Here is a 25,658-nt window from a genome sequence, read left to right as displayed (position 1 = left end):
AAAGTTCCGAAACTACAATTCCCTACTGTGACCACCTCTGCATTTTCCTATTCTTTCCTTCCTTTTCATGTCCAATTCCCTTACCACCTCACAACTTTATCAGTCTGCTGCATTATGTACATAGCACTGGTAAATTTTCACAATTTGTTTTATAAAAGAAGTTACTGTATCAAGTCTTCATATGTCTAAATGCAGTACATAAGTTATTTTGAGAGGCGCACCTTAATCTTTGAAAGACGCTGCTTCTTTTATCAAGACTATTTCAAGTTTTATTTTTAAATTCCAAACACCACTAGATACGCAGTAACATGTACCTGACCTGTAATTCTGCCAAAATCTTTATACAAGTACCTCTCAACAGGGCATGTTTCCACTTTTGATCAAATGAGGATCTGACTACACACTTTTCTGCCCAAGTTGCAAAGCTGCACAGCACCTTTCAGGAAGCCTGTTACTGAGATCAATGTTTTCACTCCATGACTAACCACACTGAAATAAAAGTTTTTTTTTTTTCTTTTTTTTTTTTTGAGAGAGAGAGAAATCCAAATTGATTCTGAACTAAATGCCCAGCAGAGAGGGAAAAAGGAACCAGAAATGCTTAGAGCAATGTTCCAGTGTTCCTTAATTCACTTTTGAAGACAATCTGCAGCATAAGCAGCAAAAGGAGGACTAGGAAAAATGTGGGCCTGGTACTGAATGGGGCGGGGGCCCTGGTGACAAGGGATACAGAGAAGGCAGAGTTACTGAATGCCTTCTGTGCTTCAGTCTTCACTGCTAAGGGCAGCCCCCAGGAATCCCAGAGCCTGCACGTGAGCGAGAAAGTCCAGAAAAGGAAAGACTTTCCTTTGGCTGAGGAGGAAAGGATTAGAGACCTTCTGGGCAGGCTAGACAGCCACAAATCCATGGGCCCGGATGGGATGCACCCACAGGTCCTGAGGGAGCTGGCAGATGTAGTTGCCAGGCCGCTCCCTATCATCTTTGAAAGGTCCTGGAGAACTGGAGAGGTGCCTGAGGACTGCAAGAAAGCCAGTGTCACTCCAGTCTTCAAAAAAAGGCAAGGAGGAGGAGGAGCCAGGCAACTACAGGCTGGTCAGCCTCACCTCCACCCCTGGAAAGGGGATGGAACAGCTCATTCTGGAGGTCATCTCCAGACATATGGAGGAAAAGAAGGTGATCAGGAGTAGCCAGCACGGATTCCCCAAGGGGAAATCCTGCTTAACCAATCTGATAGCCTTCTCTGAAGGAATGACTGGCTGGGTAGATGACGGCAGAGCAGTGGACGTTGTGTACCTTGACTTCAGCAAGGCTTTTGACACTGTCTCCCACAACATCCTCACAGGTAAGCTCAGGAAGTGTGGGTTAGATGAGTGGACAGTGAGGTGGACTGAGAACTGGCTGAAAGGCAGAGCTGAGGGTCGTCATCAGTGGCGTGGAGTCTAGTTGGAGGCCTGTGGCTAGTGGTGTCCCCCAGGGCTCAGGACTGGGTCCCATCCTGTTCAACTTCTTCATCAATGATCTGGATGAGGGGATGGAGCACCTCCTCAGCAAGTTTGCTGATGATACCAAGCTGGGAGGAGTGGCTGACACACCTGAGGGCTGTGCTGCCATTCAGAGACCTGGACAAGCTGGAGGGCTGGGCAGAGAGGAACCTCGTGAGGTTCAACAAGGGCAAGTGCAGAGTCCTGCACCTACGGAGAAATAACCCTAGGCAGCACTACAAGCTGGGGGCCGACCTGGTGGGGAACAGCTCTGTGGAGAAGGACCTGGGAATGCTGGTGGATGACAAGTTGACCATGAGCCAGCAATGTGCCCTTGTGACCAAGAAAACCAATGGTCCCCTGGGCTGCATTAGGAAGAGTGTTGCCAGCAGGTCGAGGGAGGTGATCCTGCCCCTCTACTCAGCCCTGGGGAGGCCTCATCTCGAGTCCTGTGTCCAGTTCTGGGCTCCCCAGGACAAGAGAGACATGGAGCTACTGGACAGAGTCCAGCACAGGGCTGCAAAGATGATCCGAGGGCTGGAGCACCTGCCCTATGAGGAGCGGCTGCGAGAGCTGGGCCTCTTCAGCCTGGGGAAGAGAAGACTGAGGGGGGATCTTATCAATGTGGAGAAGTACCTGAAGGGAGGGTGTCAAGGGGACGGGGACAACCTCTCTTCAGTTGCCCCGTGTGACAGGACAAGAGGCAATGGGCAGAAATTGAAGCACAGGAAGTTCCGCCTGACTGTGAGGGGGAATTTCTTCCCTGTGAGAGTGACAGAGCACTGGAACAGGTTGTCCAGAGAGGTTGTGGAGTCTCCTTCTGTGGAGATCTTCAAGGCCCGCCTGGATGCAACCCTGTCTAATATGCTCTAGGTGTCCCTGCTGAGCGGGGAGGTTGGACTAGATGATCTGCAGAGGTCTCTTCCAACGTTACTGATTCTATGCTATAAGTTAAAAGTACAGACTAACAAAATAATTACTATAATGGAATAGTTCAGCAGTAAGTGAAATGCCTACGTATTTGAGGTTTTCCTTACATATGGAACATTAACTTACCACCATTTTAATCAGTGTTACACATCCTTAAACAAACAGATAAAAATTATACTATGATTTTTTTAAAAAAAAAATACACAGTGCTTCAGATCAGCATTCTTACAACAATCTCTTGTTACAAGAAATGCTTCCACCACCGTGCTAAATCAGACTACAGTCTGATACATGAATGCTTAAATCTGTTTAGCGATTCTGCATATATACATACATAAATATATATATATTTATATATGTACATGCATTGCAAAGAGATCGATAGTCACATTTGCAATGATGAATGAAACGACTACAGGCACATTTATAATGTTGACATGCTCAATGGTGACATGCTGCAGCATTAAGTTTGACATGTACAACCACCTCTCCATCCTGAGACTTCTTAGGACATATTCCAGTAAAAGCAACAGTGACAATTAATGTTTGGTGCCTTCCTCTCCACGGGTAGCTCAGGGAGTCAAAAAGATAGCGGGAACAAAGGATGAAACACAAATAAACACAAATAAACATTTATGCAAGAGGATAGTTAAGAGGCCAGAACTGACGTACTTTGGGAAGTAACTTTAAGGTCCCATTTTCAGGGAAGAGATGCAATCTTGTTTTACAGAAAGTACTTGGACATGAAGAATACACTTTTTATGCACATCACCAGAAACAAATGTTAATCATATTTCAAACTTTTTTTTTTTTTTTAAAAAAGAAAAAAAAAAAAAAAAAAGGAACTGAGGGGCCAATCAACAGTCATGGCAGAGCAGGGTGTTTTCCTCTGAGGATCGCAGCAGCTCCTCTCAGTATTCAGCATTACTTCAGAGCACAGGGTTTCCAAATGCTTTCACACTAAACGCTCCTATGCAGAGCCCTGCTAGAAGATAGACCAGTATCTTACAATCTTCTCATAGGCTAGTAGTCATGAAAGTCACCGAGAAGAATTAGTGTTGATGAAAGAATGTATAGAAGAGAAGCAACCACGATCTATCCTACATGGAATCACATTTTAAAGGCACAACCATACAAAGCATAAAGAAGAAACACTACCCTAATTCCACCTAATATTATCCCTGTTGTAACTTATGCCCAGAAATAAGGCTAAATACCCACCAGGAAGCAATCAGATACGATGGGCCTGCAGCAGCTTGTCACATTGTATTTGAGAGATCTCTTTCCATTTAAGTCAAGCACTTAACTCCGTGGATAAAACACACATCGATGCGTTCAACAGGGCTATCATTGACAGCAGGTTTTCAGAAAAGAGCCTCACAGCAAACACTGGCAATGGTTTAAGTAGCAGAGCTAATGTACAAAATGATTTTCTGTAACACTTCAAAAACATGCTGTCAAAGATTAACTACTTGCCTCTAAAAGCAAAGACACTCTTTTAAAGGTTAATCTACCAAAATTCTGTTTCAGAAAGCCACCTGTATCACTGGCAACTAGTGCAACATATTATTAAAATATACCAAATATTGCTTGGAAATCAGGAAAGTCCTGCCCCTAAATCGTGCAAGAACTGGCTGTATGGATTACTGCTCTTGCTAAAATTCAGTGTTTTACAACTTTCAGACATGATAGCAAGATGAGAAAGATCTCCATGAACATGAATATTACCTGTATACACTTCAGTTTGGGCCCTGCTATCTATAATATAGTGCTAATTAATCAGCTAATCCACTTTCAGATTTTTCTTTTCTTACTTCTGTTGAATAAAACAATCAAAAGCTGTTGCAAAAAATACGCCCTGCATTTCCCTGCTATTTCACCGCAAGAGAACAGATTAGCTTATTACAGTGCTAATGATACATTAATCTTAAAGCAGAACATTAGAATGAAACATAAAAATTGTCCCACAACAATATCAGAAAATGTGTTACTGATTTTAATACAGATGAGTGCCTGAATAATGTGGAGAGCCTAACCACAAATTAAAATAAACTATAAGACAGACTTTAAACAAGTTGCTATCATGATTAAAAAAAAAGTAGTGTTGATTTCTTAAGGATTTGCTGATATGACAGTAATAAAACTAAGGACAGGTTAAACCTTAAAAACCTGCAACAGGTAAAGTTGAAGTTAAAGGAAAGATAAATGCACTGTCAGAATTTTACTGGGAGATACACTGGGAGAATTCTATATATTTTTTTCTTTGAAAATGGGATTCAGAGGTTGCTTTTAATGAGACAGACTTTTGTACAGGAAAGCCTACCCAATATTTTTTGAAGGTTCTATCCTGAAAATTAAGGTTCATGGTATTCTGATGAAATACTAATATAATAATCAAAAAATATGAGCTATACATTCTTCCTGAGACTGTAAGAACCATAAAGCTATGAAGCATTAAGTTGTTTTACCTCCACAGGTTCTATGCTAAAATAAGAAATTGTGGCAAAAACTAGTACCTAAAGTACATTTGTTCTACATGCCCTGTGAATGCTATACTCAAACAGAAGAGAAAATCATTGTATCTGCTACAGTTAAACAAAAAAACAAACAAACAAACAAAAAAAAAAACCCAACACCAGAAAATCCCTTCTTAGTCTTAACAGTTGTTTTCTGTAATCTCTAAAGGACATTTTGCAAATAAGACATAAGTTCCCTACTACTGCAATCTTTAACCCATGTGCTTTGTACACCTTTGTGCGGTTATTACTGTTAATAATTCATTTTAATAAGTGAGGGTTTAGGTAAAGAAGGGAAGCACAGCATAGCTAAGACAGCACTTATGCCAACTGCAAATAATTTCTGGAGTAAAGAAGAAAGTGTTGAAGGATACTGACTTCCAACTGACGTTTGTATCTCTCGTGACCTGCAAGATTGCTAGCAATATAAAATAAAGTCAATTAAGATAGTGAGAGTAAGCAGAATGAAAGGAAGGTTCCATGCCCCAAGCTCCTGAAGTTTTCAGATGTTGCCACCAATCTCTCAACTTTCTCCTTCTGTATGTGAAGCCACACGAATCTATCACCTTATATTACAATTCAATTACCTACTAAATCATTATGCATTTGAAAAAGAATTAAGCACATAAGAAAAGAACAAAATGTTAAGATAGTAATTTATTTAAAAGTGATGCAATATTTAAGCTTACTGTTCAGGAACAGAGCTGTTAATGGATCATGATGCTTTCTCTGGAAGGAGATCCTAACTACCCGGTATCATTAAAGTCCTCAGCATAACTTTATCTGTAGATAAATATCCCAGTCTGATCCTATTCACACTATACTGTATAACAGCTATTACCATAATTACTACCCACTACGATTCTGTACGATCAGCTGTGTGTTTTACAGAAAATATATACCAAACTGCCATGTAAAACTGCTGTAGAATATTAAAATCTGCCAAGTTTTACTCCAAAGGAAGTTGAAAACGCAAGTCAAATGATCTTATGTAAAAGCTTAAATCTGGACAACAATAAGGTGATTTTGAGTAAAAATTTCTATTATATAAAACCAACAAACTACTCAAAAGTGAGATTGCTACATAGTTAGGACCGAGTTTGTCAAATGGGAATAAAGAAATATTTAACAAATGGAACAATAATGAATGCAGTCTTTCTCTTTCATCTTTAAAGCAGTGAAGTGATAGCACCACTACCTTCACATACATACATTTGTAAGAAGTAGTTTTTCTACAACCACAGTTGGGCATCTCAAGCTATTCTGCAGGATGGCCTCAAAGAGAGTGAATAAAAAAAGTTGTGAATCCTCCCCCCCCTTACCCCGGTTTTTCCTTAAAAAAAAAAAAAAGAAAAGAAAAAGAAAAAAAGAAAAAAGGACATACTGTTGCTTCATTTGAAATAGAAATCAATAAAACATTCCTGTCAATTGCATCTTTTAAGTCTGCCCGTTCCTAGTTTTCCCTTCAAACTGCTCAGGCTTTTGCTATAATGAGCAGACAGAAGCGCAATTCCTGCAGAAGTTTGCTTCCTATTGATTAGCCTGAAGCCTGAAAAAATGGGAAAGGACTTCCATGCTGCAGCTGCCATACTAATCCACAACTAGGTAGTCCTCACATAACATGCTTAGGATATAAAACTGCAATTATACCAGGAGTTACACGTTTGCAGAACTCTGTGCTACTGTAAAAAGGTGTAGTTCCTATTCACTCTCTGACCATGTATTCCCATATTTTTAATTGAGTTAGTACTCTCACAAGAGAAAAGGTGAGTGTGGGAGGAAGGGGTTTAACTATGTCACACACACGCACACACACACACAAAAAGGAAATCTTAGATGAATATACCCTAAAAATTCTATTTTATACAACGAAATACCTTTAGCTACAGTATCATTGGATTTTTCAGGAAAAATATAATCAAGGCAAGTGGGGATACAGAATGAAGTACCCTGTTTTTAAACTGAAAGTTAGTTCAAGCATAATGGAAGAAAAATCTCTTTGCAGAGATTATATCCAAGTGAACAGAGAACTGTCTGAGGAAGAGGAAAACACTGGACCAATAAAAGAGGAATTTATTATTCCTTAGTATGCTTGAAATGTTACACCTATACACATAAAGCTACCCAATGGGAGGTTGCAGAGAAGACAGAGACTCTTGCAGGTGCTCAGCACTAGGACACGAGCAATGGACACGAGTTGCAACAGGAGAAATCCCTGCTAAATATTAGGAAAGTTTCACACAGACTATTGTCTAACATGGGAAGGGGGGCCAAGAGAAACTGCAAAATCTCTCATCTGACCTTGGAGATAGTAAAAGCTTGACTGGACGAGGCCCTGAGCCAGCCAACTAAGAGAGTCCTGCTCTGAGCAGGCTCCAGAGGTTCCTTCCAGCTTGAATTACTGCAGGATATTGTGACTTTAAACAACACCTGATACATCAACAAATCCAGTCACCTAAAGGTGAAGACCAGGTGTCTACATGCATACAATAGTCTGTGCTCCTGCATATGTATGTAAAAAGCTAATACTTTTTTTTTTAAAAAAAAAATCCACAACAACACTTACAACAGCTGATACACCGAATACAATGGGTTAAGCAAGTTTCACTTTAAAAAGCATACAATCTTTTCCTAACATTAATCTACCAATCATGTATGAACAATTAGCCTTTCCTTTCAAATTCTTTTATGTAGCAAAAAATTAAAGCTTTGTATTTTTATCTTGGAAAATGATGCTGCCAAATCAGAAAACCTAACAAGTGCTTGTGTGACATCTGAAAACGTTGGGGTTTTTTAAAAATATAAACTGTTTTTTACATTGGACAGAATTTCTTTAAAAGCTTTCTTCCATCCTTCCCCTGTTTTATGTTAGCTACCTTAACTCCTTTTTTTTTTTTTTTTTTAATTTAGCTTTGCATTTACTCCCAGAAATATCAGCCTATATTCTTTTCCCAAATCCTTAATATCTAGGTATCCCCATTCCCTTAAATTACTTCATTGGGCATTAATAGCAGAGACAGTGCAATACCATAGTCTGCCAGCAGCAATAAAATACTACCTTGTTACTCATTTATCACAAGAAAAAAAAAGGGGAAGAGCGTTAGCACCTCACAAATTGCTAAATGCCTTGTAAATATTTACTGAATTGCCAGCTTCCGTCATTAATCTTAGCATGTCTAACCCCAGCAGGGAGCTAAATTGTATCCTTAATTCCATAGCATCAAAGTCAGGCCACTAAACATATAGCTGAACTTAGACATTGATTTAATCTTACTACCATTTGCTCTATGTACAGAATACAGAATATCAAAAGTCTAAGCTGTTTGTAAATTCAGGAATAACACACAGCAGGTATGTGCAGTAAAATGATTCCTCCTGAATCTTAAGCTCACAGAAGCACAAAGTCTTGTACAAGTGCCAATGAGGCATACCTGCAGGATGAGACAATATTCCAAAATACTAGAGCTTCAATTTCATAGAAGGAAGAAGACATGTACTAGGAAGATGAAATAAGATTCCAGAAGAAGGCCTGTCAACCTCTGATCTTACCAAAGTGGTTTCCAAAATGACAAAGTCAACATAACTGAAGTTGCGGGTGCTTTACATTCTTATGTCCTGCTCTATCGTGGTATTTCCTGCTAAACCTTATGGTGACCTTTAAAGAAAAGATAATTCATACATTTATTATCCAGAACATTTTCAATTAACAGAGTGTCTTTAATAAGCTATGATATTGACTCTTTAAGAGTCACTACTGAAAAAGTAGCACAGTGGTAGCCTCAAGTTATCTCCCATATTTCTACTTCAAGAGCAGCTCTGGTGTAGAGAAGTACTTAAAGAACATCTACTCTAGGCATGATGCATAGTTCTGCAAAAGCTTCTCTATCACTACCATCTTCTCAGCCCACTGATGATAGCAAATTGCAGCTGAGACCCAAAACGTTGAAAGTACAAGTCAAATAAAAATTATATGTATATATAAAATATTACATATAACCCCAAATCTTAGTTCTAAGGAGCTATAAAGATTTATTTTTTCTACAGGCACAGTAACTTTATGCTTCCATAATATAAATGTTAATGTGGAAATATCTTAGTTCTTTTAATTTTTATCTATCATTCCAGTGAAACACTAAAAATATCCTTTCCACTATTAGCTATTACAGACATTTATGTATTCCACTTACTTAGGTAAGCAATGTAGTAACATGCCACATACAGAGGAACTGGCCCAATCATCATTCACAACGATAAATCTGGTATTTCACAAAGATGCACCTGTGACCCAGTCCTGAAGAATCTGCAAGCTAAATTATTTATAGGACAGGCTGCTATAATCAGAGTAAATAAATGCTGAAGAAGGAAGTAAAGTAAAATGGTCAAGTAGCTGCTCAAACTCTGTGGAACTTCAAAGGTTTCACTTGGAAATACCGGCATAGATTTTGTGGCGAGTTTTTTTTTTTTCCTGGCAGTACTCTGGACTATCAAGTGTATATCCAATCAAAATCCCACTCAAATTATTCCTGTAAGCATGTTCCCTCATTCTTCTGCAACCAAATCACATTTCCTTCAATACAGTGCGCTTTAGCAACCTAAATGAGGCTCTTCTCCTTTCCATAAAGGAGCATCAATTTCCCTTCAACACTGCTGATTTCAGAAAAGCAGGAAACAAGTTGGTTAAAACAGCTTTTCACAAATACCATGCCAAAATAGAAATCCTTGATGTAAAGGACCGTGATCTTGCAAGCACAGTAATTCAATTTGGAAACAGACAATTAAGATCGGTTTTTAAGCTTTCGTTGAAATGCTGAAGGGTGAGCATACAAAAACGTTGGTGCTACTCACTCCGGAAGCCAGCTGACAAAATATTTCAGAGAAGGAATTAGAAAAGGTGATATTTTATCTAATTCCCTTGCAGTTTTTTTGCAATGGCATTTTTGTCAACAATCTGCAGTACCTGTGAAAACCATGAGAAAGGCTGCTGGTGTCACACAGCCTTTCCATCGCGCTCTATATATTGTTCTGCCCTCTAAAGAGGCAAGGAGTTTCTCTGCAGTGGTGAAGCGTTAAGCCCTTGCTGATGCTGGGATCAGGTTTGCTTCAACGAAGTAAGGTGATATATCAAAGTGTGACGCTAAACTCCTACAAGCAGCGTTTTAAACACACTGCCCAAAGTTTATCCCTAAGCAAACTTCACAATTCTTTTCTACAGTAGGGGAAATTCTGTAAATCCCTTCCATTTTTACTAAAGTACCGATTAAATTCGGTGAAGATATTCGGCTCTGCAAGCTCTAGCATAGATGGACTTCCAGCATTTTGAAGTACTACGTTACCTAATCCTGTTCAGAACAGTTTCAAAATCTTAGAGCCCATTTTAACTACCACCTCCAGTGCTGCTAAACTTAGAGAAGGAGAACGGCACCAATAACTGTTGAAAATTGTTGCCAAGTTTGCCTCTTCTTCCCTCCTCCTCCGAAGAGGCAACGAAAGATAAACTCCAGAGCTCTGTAATTCTGTATCCACTTGCTGCCTTTCAATGCAGCCAAAAATCAGTGCTGTATGTATCATACGCAGAGCTGAGGATAAAACCATCAAGTTAGGATTCTGAATCCTATTTCGACCACCTCTACACACAGCCAAACACAGATGTCAGTGACATACTCCACACACCTCCCTCATTGCTCATGCAGTCTCCAGGGCACGACTTATCCCATTCTAAAGTAGACATCTGCAACAGGTGAAATCAATCACATCCTACAAATGCCTATTTCTTTGCACCAGCTTATCCGCATGCAGACAAGACAAAAGTCACATGCTCATCACATCCGAGCATCAAAGATTATTTCAGGAAAAATATTTCAAGATCTTTAATTCTCTAGTGTCATCTAATGATCTTCTGGTCATCTCCCACAATTCTTTCTTACTCTCTCCAAACTGGCATTTTCCAGCTTCTAAAATTCATCAACCAAATTCAGGAAAACACACCAACCTCTGTTCCTGACCACCTGTACAGCACAGCAAATGCACAGATACTGAATGTAAACCTAACTTTTCCATTGCCCAAGGAATTCCAGCATTGCTAGCAACAGCTTGACTGAACAAACTTCTACCAGATATTTAGGTGTAATGCTAATAAGGACTCCACCAAGCATGGCAAATGACAGTACTTTAAATACTGTCGATGGCCTAAAACCTTGTTCCTGCAAGAATATTGCAAATTAACAACATGAAAGATGAGCAAGACATCAGCTCCTTCAGTCACGCATCCTCCATTGGCAGTGGAACATCTGGCCTGGCTTTCCTTGAAAAAAAATCAGTACTAAAACACTTAAATCAGTACCGGGAGCCTTCATGAATAAACTGAATAAAAAACATACTATGTAGGTTTGTGTTGGCTCTCTTGAGGTCCACGTACACTAGAAAATGCGTTCGTAGCGTATCCATATGCTTAACTGTGCGACTGAGCTGGTTGGGGAATAAAAGTATTTGGCAACAGGCGATCCCAGAGAGCTGTGCGTGGGGCTGGAGGTGAGCGAAATAGCCAGCGGGCGAAGGAGACAGCAAAGGGCACCACACGCCCAGGCTCCGAGAAGGTTCCTGGAATATCCTCCTGGCTGCCCTCCGTTCAGCACAGAAAAAATTACATGCGGTCCTCACGGCAATCCAGAAAAGTGGTATATTTGGCCAGTTAGACCAAAAAGCAGGTCATGGTTTACAAACACACTGATATTCTTTCCTGTAACTGTTCCAAGGACTGCATTTAACCTCTGAGAAGTGATATGAAGAGAAGTGATGCTTTCTAGAGGGAAGGGTGCCAGTGTTAAAGTAAAATTTTATGCTACAAATTGCCAAAGCAGTACCTTCAGCTGCATATGAGTTCTCATCCTGCTGATACAGTCGATATGTATTTTGACATGTTTTAATTTTTCTAAAGAACTCCAAAATGGCTCCTCTGGTAACTACCAGTTGTTCCCTTTCACTAGAATGCATTAGTAACACGCTCATATTCGATATTCTTGCTCAATTCATTTTTAGTACTGCTTAACATGCAAGCCAATAGATTTACACAGAAGTTAAACTGTGCAGACTTCGCTAAGATAATGCAGAAACTTATACATGTTTTGCCACTTAGTAAACTAGAGCTTATTTATTTTTTTTAAAAAAGTAAGGTTTCTGAAGACTTCTTGCAAAGAGTAATTTTATCAGTTACAAAGTGTTAAATGTTTATTATGTTGCAGGAGGAGGCAATCGAATCTGAAGAAATGTTGGGTTGTCTTCTATGATGATATAGAAGACAAAAACAAAACTGCTTTCAAAGATGAAGACATCTGCTTTCTAGACTTGATATTCCTTTCTATAGCTACAACATTTTATCAGCTATTTAACTGAAAACATAAGATACAGATTCCCAGAGAATCACAATTACTGTACACATATGGTCTTAATTAAAGTAAGAAAGTCTGTTTACTCCTGTAAAATAGTCCGTAACAGTAGCCTAGCTGTCACCTAAATCAGCTATTAAGGTGAAAACTGTGAATTATCCAATCAAAATGATGAATCGTTCAAAACTGTGAATTTATTATCAAAACCAAACCTCTTTACTGGCCTTATTAGCAGAATATAAGATAGCGACCTTTATTACGCGAAGACTATCATACAACAGCTACCCACAGTGGGACTTAGAAGACATCTTCACAATAAGAAATCGCATTTTTTTTGGGGGGGGGGGCAGTTGTGTTTTCTTTTCTTTTTTTTTTTTTTTCCTTCCCAACAGCATTTAACATTTTTAGGAAAAAAAGGACATTTTTAGGAAACAAAACTAGTTTTTTGTATATAAAAAAAAGTTCCCATTTCCACTCCAACTGATGATTTTAAATGTCTGTTAGAGAAACATTTTATTTCAATCTTATAGTATTAGGAAAGAAAAAAAAAAAGAGCCTTCTGGTTAAGCCATAGATACATTATTGTTTGCTGGACAATTAATGCATTTTCACCAATGGGCTTATAAAAAACATTCAGAGACATGAATTCCAACACTCCTCCACCCTCCAAATAACCAGAGTCTAAACTAAACAGATAATAACTTATGCTGAATTTCAGACTGCCTCAGCACATTCTGCCATGAGTCAGACCAGTTGTATTTTACACTTCATATACATTCAAGGCCATTTTCAAAACAAAACCAATATTACTTCTATGTTTAATACAAACTTTATTCAAGTAAGTGTGTATCTTGTAACCTAACATCCCACATTCTCAAGGTGCTGGAGCATGTTTTATACAGACCAAGTGCGAGGTTAACCTGTGCTAAAGTTGTATTATGTCCTTCTGGACACTGTTTCTATGTTGATTTCCCAGTTTTTCCTCCCATAGCTTCTTTTCCATAGTTTCTAATCCTGATGATATTACTTAACAAAGAAAAAGAAGCAGCTGAAGGAATTATGTTTTGTGTCCTAAAGCTCCCAAAAATGTTTTTAGATATACAGTTTAGGAGGACTGCAAGTATTACCTGACCAAAGTCTGTTGAAAATTTTGCTTTTGGGTAGTGGGGTGGGAATCAGAACTATCTTGCACAAGAATTCAAAGCCACTGTGGAAACTGTATTTGAACAGAACCACAATAATGTAATGTCAATGTTAAGTTTTGCACTTCAGGGCTTATTCTAGCCCAATACACATTGCAAAATGAAGTGGCACAGTTTCATTCTTTCTATTTAGGACATTTCCTGAAAGGACGCTTTGAACAGAAATTATAAAGCGAAGCGTCCTTTTGATCTCATCTTTTCTTGAAATATTATATTATCATTATTATATCACTTTGTATCTAACAGAAACTGTCCTTTATTTATGAATCTAGGAGTGTTTGGTCCTTGGGAATCTCTGAAGTTCTATTTCTTGCATCTGGGGCAGCTTTTTTCTGAAATAGCTTTTCTCCTCCTTTTCATAATACTACAGTTTTATATGAAATACAAACAGTATTTAATTATTACAGCTAAACTAAATAGCTTTTTGATTTAAAGGTATGAAAAATAATCCATCTTTACCAAAACGACTGAGGTAGTGACATTTTTAAAATGCCACTGTGCTCTCTGAGTACTTGCCTTGATCAGACTGATGTTAAAAGGGTAATTTATAATGAAATGCAGCAGTAGTAGTACAACATCTAAATACAGAAATGAGACCTGAATGAATTCCAGTTTTAAAACTGTTTAGTTTAATTTCCCTGATTTGTTCAAATTTTTATTCTTGTTTCTTGTCATGGCATGTTTACAAAAGAAAAAGTGGCAGCAATTGTAGAGTAACATCTTGGGCATCAACATCTGTTTCCCTCCTCCCTTGCCCCATAAGCCTGTCACAGTACTAAAAGTGAATGCTAATTGTATTAAAACTAATTAACATTGGACAGGCAGTGCAATTAAGTTGTTAGTATCCTTTTCGATACAGAGAGCAAGAACTTGAAGTGTTTCACATTTCTTGTGGGGCAGAAAAAGCAATCTGAATTTCAGGGAACAGCCTTCATGGAAATGTCATTTTTTCAACATAATTTGGAGCCAAAAACATTTAAATACTAAATTCACTCTTAAAATTAGGAAGAACGTTGTTGCTCTCTTTAGGTTTCACTTTCATTTTTCATCGAATTTATCCATACTTGCTTCCTAGGCATCTTTAATCTCAAAATAAGAGGGAATCTTCCAGAAAGAAAAGGGGTTCTGAAATGTGAGAAAAAGGAATCCCACAACTATGTACTCATGATAAACACGTCACACCCCCCTAGACAGATGCACAGATGCTTTTTATTTATTTATTTATTTTTACAGTTATGCTGTAAAACCTCTCCTTTTCAATCTATTGTCCACATGCAATTAGCAAATTAATTGCACTAGAGATTGTATTTGGTACTTCTTTCCTCTTTTTAATTCCCCAACCAACATAACCTCCTTCCCACTCCCAAATTTTAAGTCACTTTCAACTAACTGATTCTCAGCAAAAGCAGTTTCATATCCTAACAGTCATAAGAATTGGCAGCCAGTCAACAACGGACTCAGCAGAAGGAATCGTCTTCTATCACGTAGGTTTATATGTGCTTACACCCATCACAGGATAACTGCTGGTCTGAGTTTGCAATAAACAGAATTCCAGATACTTGTCATACCCGGGTGGTAACTACATAAAATGGGGGTTTCCCCCCCTTTCCCTCCTTACTGAGAGGCAGCACTCAACTCATACACTGAAACACAGTGAGTACCTTCATAATTTTGTTTTTGTTAGCATAAATGCAATTTGAAGTCAGTTAATCCTGCTTAGGAATTCCCAGGTAAACTATTTTGACAACAGTATCTTCTCAAGGATTATACAGGTTAGCTGAGTGGTGCTTAAGCAAACACTTCCTTTTAGCCAAATCAGACATTTTGCTTGCAATTCTGAAGGCCATATTATATTATGGGAAAAGCCCTGGCATATTTATTCTATTCTAATTGTTACCTTTCAGGTATCTCCTCCTTTTCAACACAGCAAAATACCCACTCAAGGTTTCTGACAATTGCCACAAAGGAAACAGAAGGCAAAAATTTCTCAGCTTTAAGAACCAGAGCATTCCTGTTATACTGCAATAGTGAACTTGCATCAGAAACAAGACCTCGATCATTATTTTTTTTTAATCTCCCTAGTATAGTCATGATGAATCTCTGCCCTTACCAGATAGCTCCTATGCCATTTTGGCCAACTGGCTAGGGACCATCTGTCCACGCAGTACAATTCAGAGTTCCTCATCCCCATACCATTACACTCCCCAAGCACCTCTCATACTTTCTCACACCAAAATCATTCCCAGGACACAGTCACTAGTACTCAACACCTCTGAGCATCATCAGAGGACACAAAAGTCTCTGTTAAGTATTTGCTTAAACTTTTTTTCCTGAAGAACATTACTTAACAATTTGATTAATGGGATGTAAATGTATGCATCTTTTATCATTTTCATTTTGCTGTTCTTAACTAGAAGTCTCATAAGCCTCTCTAAAATTTGTAATTCTTTTGTGACAGCTTTTGGAGATTCTTTGTAATCTTAAAATATCCTTTCTTCTCCAGGTGGTAAATACTAGAGCTTTCAAAGTGTTTGGCTGGAGCAAATATAAATGATTAAATATCTTCTAGGACTACGTCAGAATTCACCACTCCTTTGCAGAGTATTTTCATCTGAACCATCACTGGAAAAAATTGCAGAATGTAGCAACTTTATGATTCAAGCAAATTTTAAACTGCAAAAGGACTTCAAAACCTGTATCTACCATTTTAACTCTACCAGAGCATTCTGACAGCTAAAAAGATCCCAAATAACCATACGTATGTGCGTGTATGTGTATCCAAAGCAAAAATGCAAGTATTTTGACATATACATTCAAGCCAAAAGTTTGTGGACAGAAATAAAGCAGCACTGCATGCAAATTCTTAAATGCATTATTGGAATAATTACATACAAAATTCATACATATGCAAGAGTTCTTCAAATATTCCTTCAGAGAAACATGTCTAGATTCATGCTCAGGATAATAGCATCTGTTGTGGTAGTAGCACTCTTTTCTAATAGCTATGAAGATTTAAACTGAAGTCTAGCTGCCTCAAAACATTCTGCAAGGCTAGGAGCTTGTTCCCAAAGGCTGGGCATGGTTCCCTTTTCTCACTCACTCCCAGAGGCCAGGGGAGGAGCATAACCCAAGAGGGAGATGACGGATTTGCAAAACTCCATCTTGAAATAAACAGGGAAGTTTAGAATTTTATTGCTGATTACAGTAGACAAGGAAACAACAAGAATCCCTTTTCTGCTAATTCTGCTGGGAATCCTGAATTACAACTCAGGAAACAAGAGACCTCGGCGGGTGGGGGAAAGCACAGGGGTGAATAAAAATCAATATACCACTTTCTACCAAGAAAATAAAGAAAAATAAAGAGGCCTGTGACAGTAGCAAGGAAAAAAAAAAAAAAAAAAACAAAAAACAGGCAGAACTGACTGGCCAATATGAGAGAGGACGCTATTTTAACAAAACCACCAATATACATGCTGGAACTTCAGGCTGAGATTCATCAAGCACTTCTTTCTTACAGAACACTGTAGTGAATTTTTACAAACATTTTAAAAGGTAACATACATAGGTTCTCATAGATCAGACAACCTGCATTTGCAGTTCCTCTTCTGAACAAAATACAGCCCATATTATCTTATTTGCCCTTGCCCCTCCAGGTTTTAATTACACTAATCAATGTTCAGAAGAGAAGTAACATTTTTTTTTCCTGCAAAAAGAGGAATAGGAAAAACCTCTTCATTTAAAATAAACAGGTTCTTTAGAATCCAAGTCTACCATATACTTCTTCAGATTTAACTCGCAACAAAATTTCTGAATAAAAGAATTCTAGTTTTCAGCACAGCCAACTGCTTACAATAATGGGGTTTCCTCTTTTATAAAGCATATTTTATTACCTTGTACAAAAAGAATAAACTGTGGCACTTGAATAAATGCGACAGTTGTGATAAAATGCCTTATAAAGCCTACAAGCTTTCTGCAGGCCCAAAACCAAACAGAACACTTTCTGCCCATTTGTCTAAAGTTATTTTTACCACTAATACACCACAAAGTAATAATTGGTACTGAAAGGCATGGGCTGTATGTGACTCTGGTTTACAGATTCTTTTGGTCTTACATCAAACATTTTAGAAATATAAAAAGGCCAAATTATATCACAGTAGATCACTTAGAATTTTACTCTGATCTGCTTAGATGCTATTTATGCTTTCCTCATGTCACACCTGCGTCAACTTTATGCCTTAACGTCCCTCAAGTATAAAAAGAAAAAAAAAACTCCCAATCTCCAACAAAAGTAGAATTTGCAAAAGATTAGTATTTCTAACAGGGAACTCTTTAAAAACATCTCTGATTACACTGCAGTGCAAATGATACCTTTCCTCTGTGCCTGTCCCCAGTCCCTTATAAAAAGCTTTGGAAGTTCAGCAGGACTTTAAAAATCATGGTCATCCAGGTCTCCTCCAGTGAGCGGACTCTAACAGTAATCAGTCCTCACCAACAATTTGGACTTAGTCTTTAAACATCTAAACAGGCTCATTTTGTAGTTCTATCAGCATTTCTCCATGTATCTGCTCAACCACAATCCTACTTTCTCTCTCAGCAATACACAACCTCAGGGTAGGGAGGAGGAGGGCAAGGATCTTGCCACATCTTCCACTATTGATCCACATAATGGGTGAAGGTTTAAGAAATAGAGTTATACCCCAGAAACTGCAATACATCTTTCTCCTACCTTTGCTTTTCCTATATACATTTTAAAAAATGTTTAATTCTATGGACAGAAGTACTTCAAATATAATTCAAAGTATTCTATGCAAATTACCTCAAACAAATTCTTCATCAGGTAGGGCTAAGTAATGGACAAATTCAGTCCCAGAGTTAACACTCGCAATCCAGGATTGCCTGAACCTGAACTTCAGTGGCAACTGTAATCCTGCTATATAGAGAAAGCACCAACCATGGTGGTCATGTCCAACTACTCTGATAAGCAAGTAAATCTTTAATTTCTGGTTACAGAGTGAATATCTAAGGCCTGAAATATATAAGATCTGTGGGCTTGTATTAATTGGCAACCATTTTCATATTTGAAAAACAATATAGGAATTTTACTGTCTTATAGAAGTGTTCCATGATGAAAAAATAAGCTTCTCATAGTTAAAACTAGCTACTATAAAGTGTAATGCACACAATTTCTTTCAACAACATAGACGAAAACAATTAAGAATCATTTCTACTAAATTTCACTTTCTCAGCATTTTAGTTTCTTCTTTTAGAAAAGAAAAAAAAAAGTACACAAATTAGCTAGGAACTTATTTGCAATGTTGAGATTAAATTCTGAAGGAAGAAGCATAGCATCAATGACGCTAGGCTGTACTGGTTATCTCAGAAAAGGGTGTTGCCATTTGCACTGCCGAATACTCAATTGACATTATATGGGTCAACCTTTTTTTTTTAAAGGTATATTAGATTCCTGAACACTTAAGTTAAATCACTGCATTAAAACAAATACGAAGTCAAGATGACTTATGCAGTTAGGAAGAAGTGATAATGCTGCAGCTTATAGATACTGACTGAACATTAGATATTCATGCAAATTATCATTCACTTTACTGCCAGTACACTTCAGCTTGTTCGCTGCTACCTTAAATCAAATCTTAGGTTACTATACTATAGGTTACTACAGTCACCCTGGAACATGAAACCAGAGTAACCATACAGCAGGTTTTATGCAACAACTATGTCATTAGTTAATGATTTAAAACTTTACCCTCTGTGAGGAATCCACATTCCAATGTAGTGCTGGAGTGGTTTCCACATTCATTTCTTAATGTTACTTTTAAAGTACAAATATTGTAGCTAACATTATAAAAATATGCTGAGACAACGTCTCAAGAACATTAATGCATCTTCAAATGTTCAAGTCATGAATTAACGGCAGAGAAAAGTCTATTCCAAATATTTTTGTGTATTTTCAAAATGTATTTTATTGAAGATACCATAAAGGCACTTATTTTGGTTGCATTCTGGAGATAGGCTTTTAACTTAAGATCCTAAGTACTTCTAATTTCAAATGATTGTAATTACTCTTCTTATTTTTGTGTTTTTCAATTTTGCTTCTAAGAGATGAAGGCAGAAAAGCTTGTTTCTTTGTGAAAATATCCTTGAGGAATTACACTACTAAAAGTACTGATAATAGCTTGGGTTCAATTTTCAACCTTTTTTTTCAAATCCTTTACTGCCCAAGAAAATACATTTTTATAGAGACAATACACATGCACTTATTCCAAATAAATGAAGATAGGTGCTCAGCTGGCAGTCAAATTTTACAGACAGAAAGAATGCATCTGAAGAGAGAAAACTAGGCACCACAATTTGTTAACTCTAAAAGGACCGGAATATTATTACACTACAACTTAGTTATGAACCTGCAAACAGCCAAGAATTTGTATCAGTTATGAGGATCAAAATAAAGTACACAGGTTTTAAAAAAACAAAACACACACAACCACATGCAACCTTCTTTGGACTGATTACCTATTACACATCAGTTACTACACTGCGTACATTATACACGGGGCAAAAACTTGTCATTGTCACTCTGTTTCCAAGATTAACTGGTACCTCTCGGTCACTGTTCAACTGATTAATAAGAAGAATTAATTATAAAACAAACAGTTGATTTTATCTCTAAAATGATTGTGTTGAGATTCAGATTTTTTAATTGCTCACTTTTATCAGTGGTACAAGAATTTTTTTTTCATGTACTTGCATTTCCATTTTAAGTTACAAATCTTGATAATGCTGCAGGGATTAGGAATTTCCAAGATTGCCAAATGACCATAACGTAAAATATTTCTGTGAAGAACTGCTATTTTCCTCACTTAAAAACAGGGAATTAAAATCTTTATCAACTTAGTGCCTAAAATATTTTTATTAGCTATATATAGTTTCCAACTAGTACAGTATCAGCAAGTTTCTATTTCCCAGCACCAACTTAACAACACAGACAGGGACTAAAATCATCAAGGCGCATAAGCACCACACATCCACACATTTCAGAGAAAACACAGCAATAATAATAAAATGCAATTGCAACAACTTTCCATGCTCAACCTTCATATTGACAGACAACTAAATACAGTGCTCCACCATGTGGTAACATATTAGTAAATGGTTCATACAGCAAGATCTTTTTTCCTTCCACCTTATAAATTTTTAACTATCTGTTAAAAATAAATTCATTAACAATTCCACCTTAGTATTACTACTTAGCCCCTAATAAGTTGTCATAGCTTCATTTATCTCAATAGCTCTTTTTAAATATAGCTGGATTAGCAAGAAAATATTTGGACAATATTTTTATTTGTAAAGCATAGTATTTATCTGAAAACATAACTCCCCATGACTATGAAAAGAATAGGCCTTATTTCCTGCCAGGCATGTATCTTTGCATAGTAACTGGGTAAAAGCATAAATCATATATTAAGCTCCTTCTCAGCATAAATACCTCAAAAAACCAGGGGAAATGCTCAACCATGGTTGATTAAAAGCTTCAAAAAAAAAATCTTGAAAAAAAAAGTTACAGACATGTACTATTATGCAGTTGCTCAGTTGCTGTAAAGCTGCTTTTATATAACTTAAAAAGAAAAGTCCCACTTAAACAAGAATCACCAGCAGCAGCTCTCCAAAAAATCTTAAAAAACACATACCCTGAGTCCTGACACCACTACACGGTATTTAGTATTTTGGAACATGCTTTTGCAGCCAAATCCTAAACTCAGAGAGGAAAACAGGTTTTCATTAATTGGACAGCCTTTGCTTAACAGCACAGTGCTGCTCTAATTTACTATGTTACAAAATTATTTGAGAACATAAGCACAAATAACACTCATATTAGTCAAATCATGAGTTAATTTGTCCTAGTATTTTTTAGCCATTTTGTATGAATACATTCAGTTTAAGCAAAATTAGTGGCAAATACTCACTTTAAATATCAGTCTTCCATAAAGAACCTTAAAATCCCTGCCATCACTGTATTCACCATCTCAGCTTTGAGCTTGTTTATACATGGCAACCAAAAGCTTTGCTAGAATTCTTAGGAAATCTAAGAGAAGTGGGTGACATGATATGCAGTCAACAAAAGTAAGATACATACAAAATGCATTTCCTACAAGCTCAGTATCTTGAGCAGAGAGAAAACCTGTAGCAGAAGAGGTACAAACAGCAAGCGTCCTCATTCCAGAGCCCAGGAAGTAAGAGATTTACAATTCCTCTTCTGTGAAAGTTGCTCTGAAATGATTTGAGTCTCAACATAGAGCATGTATTATCATGTTATGAAATAAGAAAGTCAATCTAAAACATGTACTTTAATTAAAAAACCTTGCACAAAAAGATTAATCTAAAGATTAATATTATGATATTAAGATCATAATAGGTTTTCCTCGTTTTTTTTTAAACCCTGACTCCGCTTCTTCCACCCTTCCCCAGCCCACCCTTGCTTATACACAGCTTAAAAGGCTCTCAGTATGCAATTAAGACCACTGTGATTTTCTCCCTAACACAAACCAACAGCAAGAATACAATACATATTATGCAAGTTACTGCATAGTTATGCAAGTAATATGCCTTTTTTTTCTACCCAGTGTAGCTCACTGTATTGAGGATTTGGAGATGCATGTTTGATGTGGAGGCTTTTATTTTGAACTGTGAGATTTTCCTCCATTTGTGACAATTAGCTTTTTTACACTAAGATTTCAACCAGCTGCTAGCAGTATTAATGAAGCACTCCACAGCACAGGCCTTTAAGACCGTAGCAACATCTGAGCGCGGTACTGCATGAATCTACTCCAAAACAGGTCTTGGAAGACATCATGTACACAGCATCAGCACCTTATTTACTGTAGCCTACCTCATGTTTGATGTTGCCAAAACAGAAAAAAATCATCAGAAACCTCTTGAGATGAATAAGGCCTCACAGTGGATGTATCACTCCATAAATGATAGGTGATATAATAGATTTGTGTGAGCACTCCTATTCCAAGTGAAAAAAAAATCTTTTGTTGAAATACTTCACCAGCACAATTTTTTTTAATCCACCTCCATAGTCCTTCTGCAGTTAGCATTCATGAGATAAGATGACAGTCATTTTATGTGCAGGCTTTCATCTGAAAGTAACAGCTATAATCAAACCAGGAGCAACTTCTCTAACTGTTCAGCCTCTCCTCACTATTTACAAGACAGGCTACACAGAAATGGAAGTTGTCCTCCGCACATTAAAAGCACTCGGTTTAGGAGGAGCGATACCAGGCTACTGTTTCTAGACAATCATTTTGGAGGTCTATCGTCATATCTATTAGACAACATGACCACACACCCTGTTTTCACAGGTGAGCAGTTTTTGCCTTTTTTTTTCCCCTTAAAACCAGCACTGCCCGTTACAAAGCAGACAACTCAACACACAAGTAACTTCAAAAAAAAAAAAAATCTGTCACCAATCACAAACTATCCCCCAAAACTTGAAGCCTGTCACTTACATGGTATCCTTTAGTCATCCAGCACTGCCCATCGCTATCCATAGGGACACAACCACTTACAGTCCCAGACCCCTCTGACCTTCCAAAAGGAAATGAGGTTAAGAGCAATTCTCAGTGGCTACACTCCAGAAGCAGCAGCAGCTCCTTTGGCCAGCCTTAACTCAGCTGATTTTGCAGCAAGCAAAACACAACCAAAAACACGATGTTACACGCATGCAACAACTATTTATCTGCAGGGGAGTTTCCACTTCCTACTTTTAAGAGTAGCCCACGTTTCTTTCAGAGGCTCAGTCCTTCAACAGAAACTAAAAGCTCCATAGTCTGATTCTGAAATACGAAGCAGGGAAAAACAGAGACGTGGAAGAAAGAGCAAGAGGGAAAAAAAAATCAGGAATATGTTATTCCAAAAGGTAAGAAAATCCTTCAAAACTGAGATTTCAAAACCTTCTAACAAATCCAACGTGGGCATCTTTCCTCTGGAGCACTCTGCTAGCTGCAAAGTGACAACCTTACACAAGTTACATCCGCGGTCCTCAGACACATGATATTTAAGTTAGTGTCAGTTAAACTTAGTATTTTAACACTGTAACAAGTTCCTAGCTGTAGCCAGCAAGCAGTTTCCCCAAATCTTCATGCAAATAGCTTAATCCCACGAAAAACAAGCGCTGCCCTATTCGCAGCCGAGCGAAAGGATTATAGGGCAGCCGAAGAATTCAAGTTGTTACGTACGTATTTTTAAGCACTGATTTCTAGAGAATTACCGAAGAAGGCGGCTCACCTTTATCCTGAGTGCAGGACAGGATCTCCTCCTCTTTGGGGTTAGTCACCTGGGTGATAATGGACGGGTTGTCCATGGAAACCGAGTGAGATTTCACCTGGCTATTTCCCTCCCAGAGGCAGGCTCGTGTGCGCGGATTTGTTTGTTTGTTTGTTTAAAAAAAATCAACACGCAGATTGGCAGTTAAAAAAAAAAAAAAAAAAAAAAAAGCGAAACTCTCCTCCAGGAACGAAGCCACGAGCACGGGGGGGGGGGGGGGCGGGGGGGGCGCCGGGGCCCCTCCGGTAGCGCCGCCGCTGCTGCCTCCAGGTTCTCCGCGGAGGAGGGGGGGAGAGGAAGGGGGGGGGAAGACGATACCGGTCCCCCCCAAAAAACAACGCGCCCCCCCCTCCGCAGCGCGGCCCCCCTCGGCCCGGAAAAGCGCCCCGCAGGAGCCGCTGCCGCTGGCGGGGCGGGGGAAGTGCCCGCTCCGCGCCTCTCCTCCCCCCGCCGCAGCGGCCAGCCCCCTCCCTCCCGCCCGCCTCACGCCGCCCCCCGCATCCACCTGGGCCGCCCCGCGGGGCCTCCCCCGAGCGCGTCCCCGCTCCCTACATACCCCCCAGCACCGACCCGCCCCCCCACTGCCGCCGCCGCCGCGCTTATCTCATCCCCCCCCCCCCGCACCTCCTCCGCCCCGGCCCGCCCTCCCCCCACCCCCTCCGGCGGGCAGCGCCGCGCGGCGACACCCGGCCCCCTCCGCCCCGCCGCCGCCGCCGCCGAGTCACGGGCCGCCGCCGCCGCGCGCGGACCAGGAGGGAAGCGGGGGAGGGGGGCAGGGAAAGGGGGCCGCTCCGCTCCGCTCCGCTCCGCTCCGCGCCGCGCGCCCCGGCCGCGCTGCGCCACAGCCCGCCGCCGCCGCCGCGCTCCCCGCCTGTCAGCCCGCCCGCCGCGGCCCCGCCCCCCGCGCGGCCCCGCCCCCCGCTCCAACATGGAGGCGGGCGCGCGGGCAGCGCCCGGGCCCGCCGCGCGGTAAACAAGGGGGCGGGGCCGCCGCGCGACGAGACGGCGAGGGGAGGGGGCGGAGCCCGAGGAGGCGGTGCGGGAGGGGAGGGAAGGGGAGGGGAGGGGCGAAGAGGGCGGTGCGCTATTGTCGCCGCTCACAAAAGGCTTCCGCGCCCGCCCGCCGGCTGCTGATATAGGCCGGGCGGGTGGGCGGGGCCAACGGGAAAGGGGGCGGGGCCCGCAGGTGAGGGGGGCGGGGCCAACTGTCGCCGCCGCCGAGGGCCGTTGAGGCGCGGAGGGGCCACGCGCGGCAGCCGGTGGGGCGCGGGCGGGCGGGCCTCGGTGGGGCGCGGCGCGGCTGAGGCGGCAGCCGGCTACATAGCGTCGTCTGTGTGTAACTTCGAATAGTTTCCAGTAACGGTGGCGAAAGTACGCCCGTCCAGCCGCCACGCCCGGCGGCAGAAAGGGCCGCGGTGGCGTTCAGTCCTAGCAGCAGCGAGTAGCTGTCCTCGTTGTGGTGCTTTGCTGTAAAAAAGAGGGAACAGGCCCTGCCTCGAGGGGTTCATAATCCACAGTAGCGCCACCACCACTAGTTCCTGGGGAAGAGTCCGTAAAGCTCCAGAGCCTTGTTTTCCTCTCAGTATATTCCTGCACTCAACACACGCTTAAACATTTCGCTGTGTGTCTGAAAGTTGCTGCATTAGTCTTAGTGCAAATTAAAATCTTTTGAAAGCTAGATGTCTTTTCTCTCACAAAAGTAACACTCCCTAAACAGCGGTATATGCAGAGATACCAGTATTGCAGGTTTCTGGGACTTGTATTTTAGGTTTGCCCATCCTAGTCTTATGCAAACCCTTGCACAGG

General features: G+C 40.0%; 1 protein-coding gene across 4 annotated transcripts in view; it reads right to left on the bottom strand.

Annotated features, from left to right (window-relative positions):
- Positions 1 to 24,293, bottom strand: part of CTDSPL (CTD small phosphatase like) — an 85,933-nt gene extending 61,640 nt beyond the window's left edge. For all 4 annotated transcript variants that reach the window (XM_062568755.1, XM_062568757.1, XM_062568756.1 and 1 more), the window contains exon 1: positions 23,814 to 24,293. In XM_062568755.1, the coding sequence (XP_062424739.1) occupies positions 23,814 to 23,889 (76 nt within the window). In that variant the 5' untranslated portion in view covers positions 23,890 to 24,293. The remainder of the gene's footprint in view (positions 1 to 23,813) is intronic.
- Positions 24,294 to 25,658: the final 1,365 nt, after the last annotated feature.

The sequence above is a fragment of the Rhea pennata genome, chromosome 2 (assembly GCF_028389875.1).
Source record: "Rhea pennata isolate bPtePen1 chromosome 2, bPtePen1.pri, whole genome shotgun sequence".
Taxonomy (NCBI): Eukaryota; Metazoa; Chordata; class Aves; order Rheiformes; family Rheidae; genus Rhea; species Rhea pennata.
The sequence above is the reverse complement of the archived record's forward strand: the minus strand, read 5'-3'. Positions and strand labels throughout refer to the sequence as shown.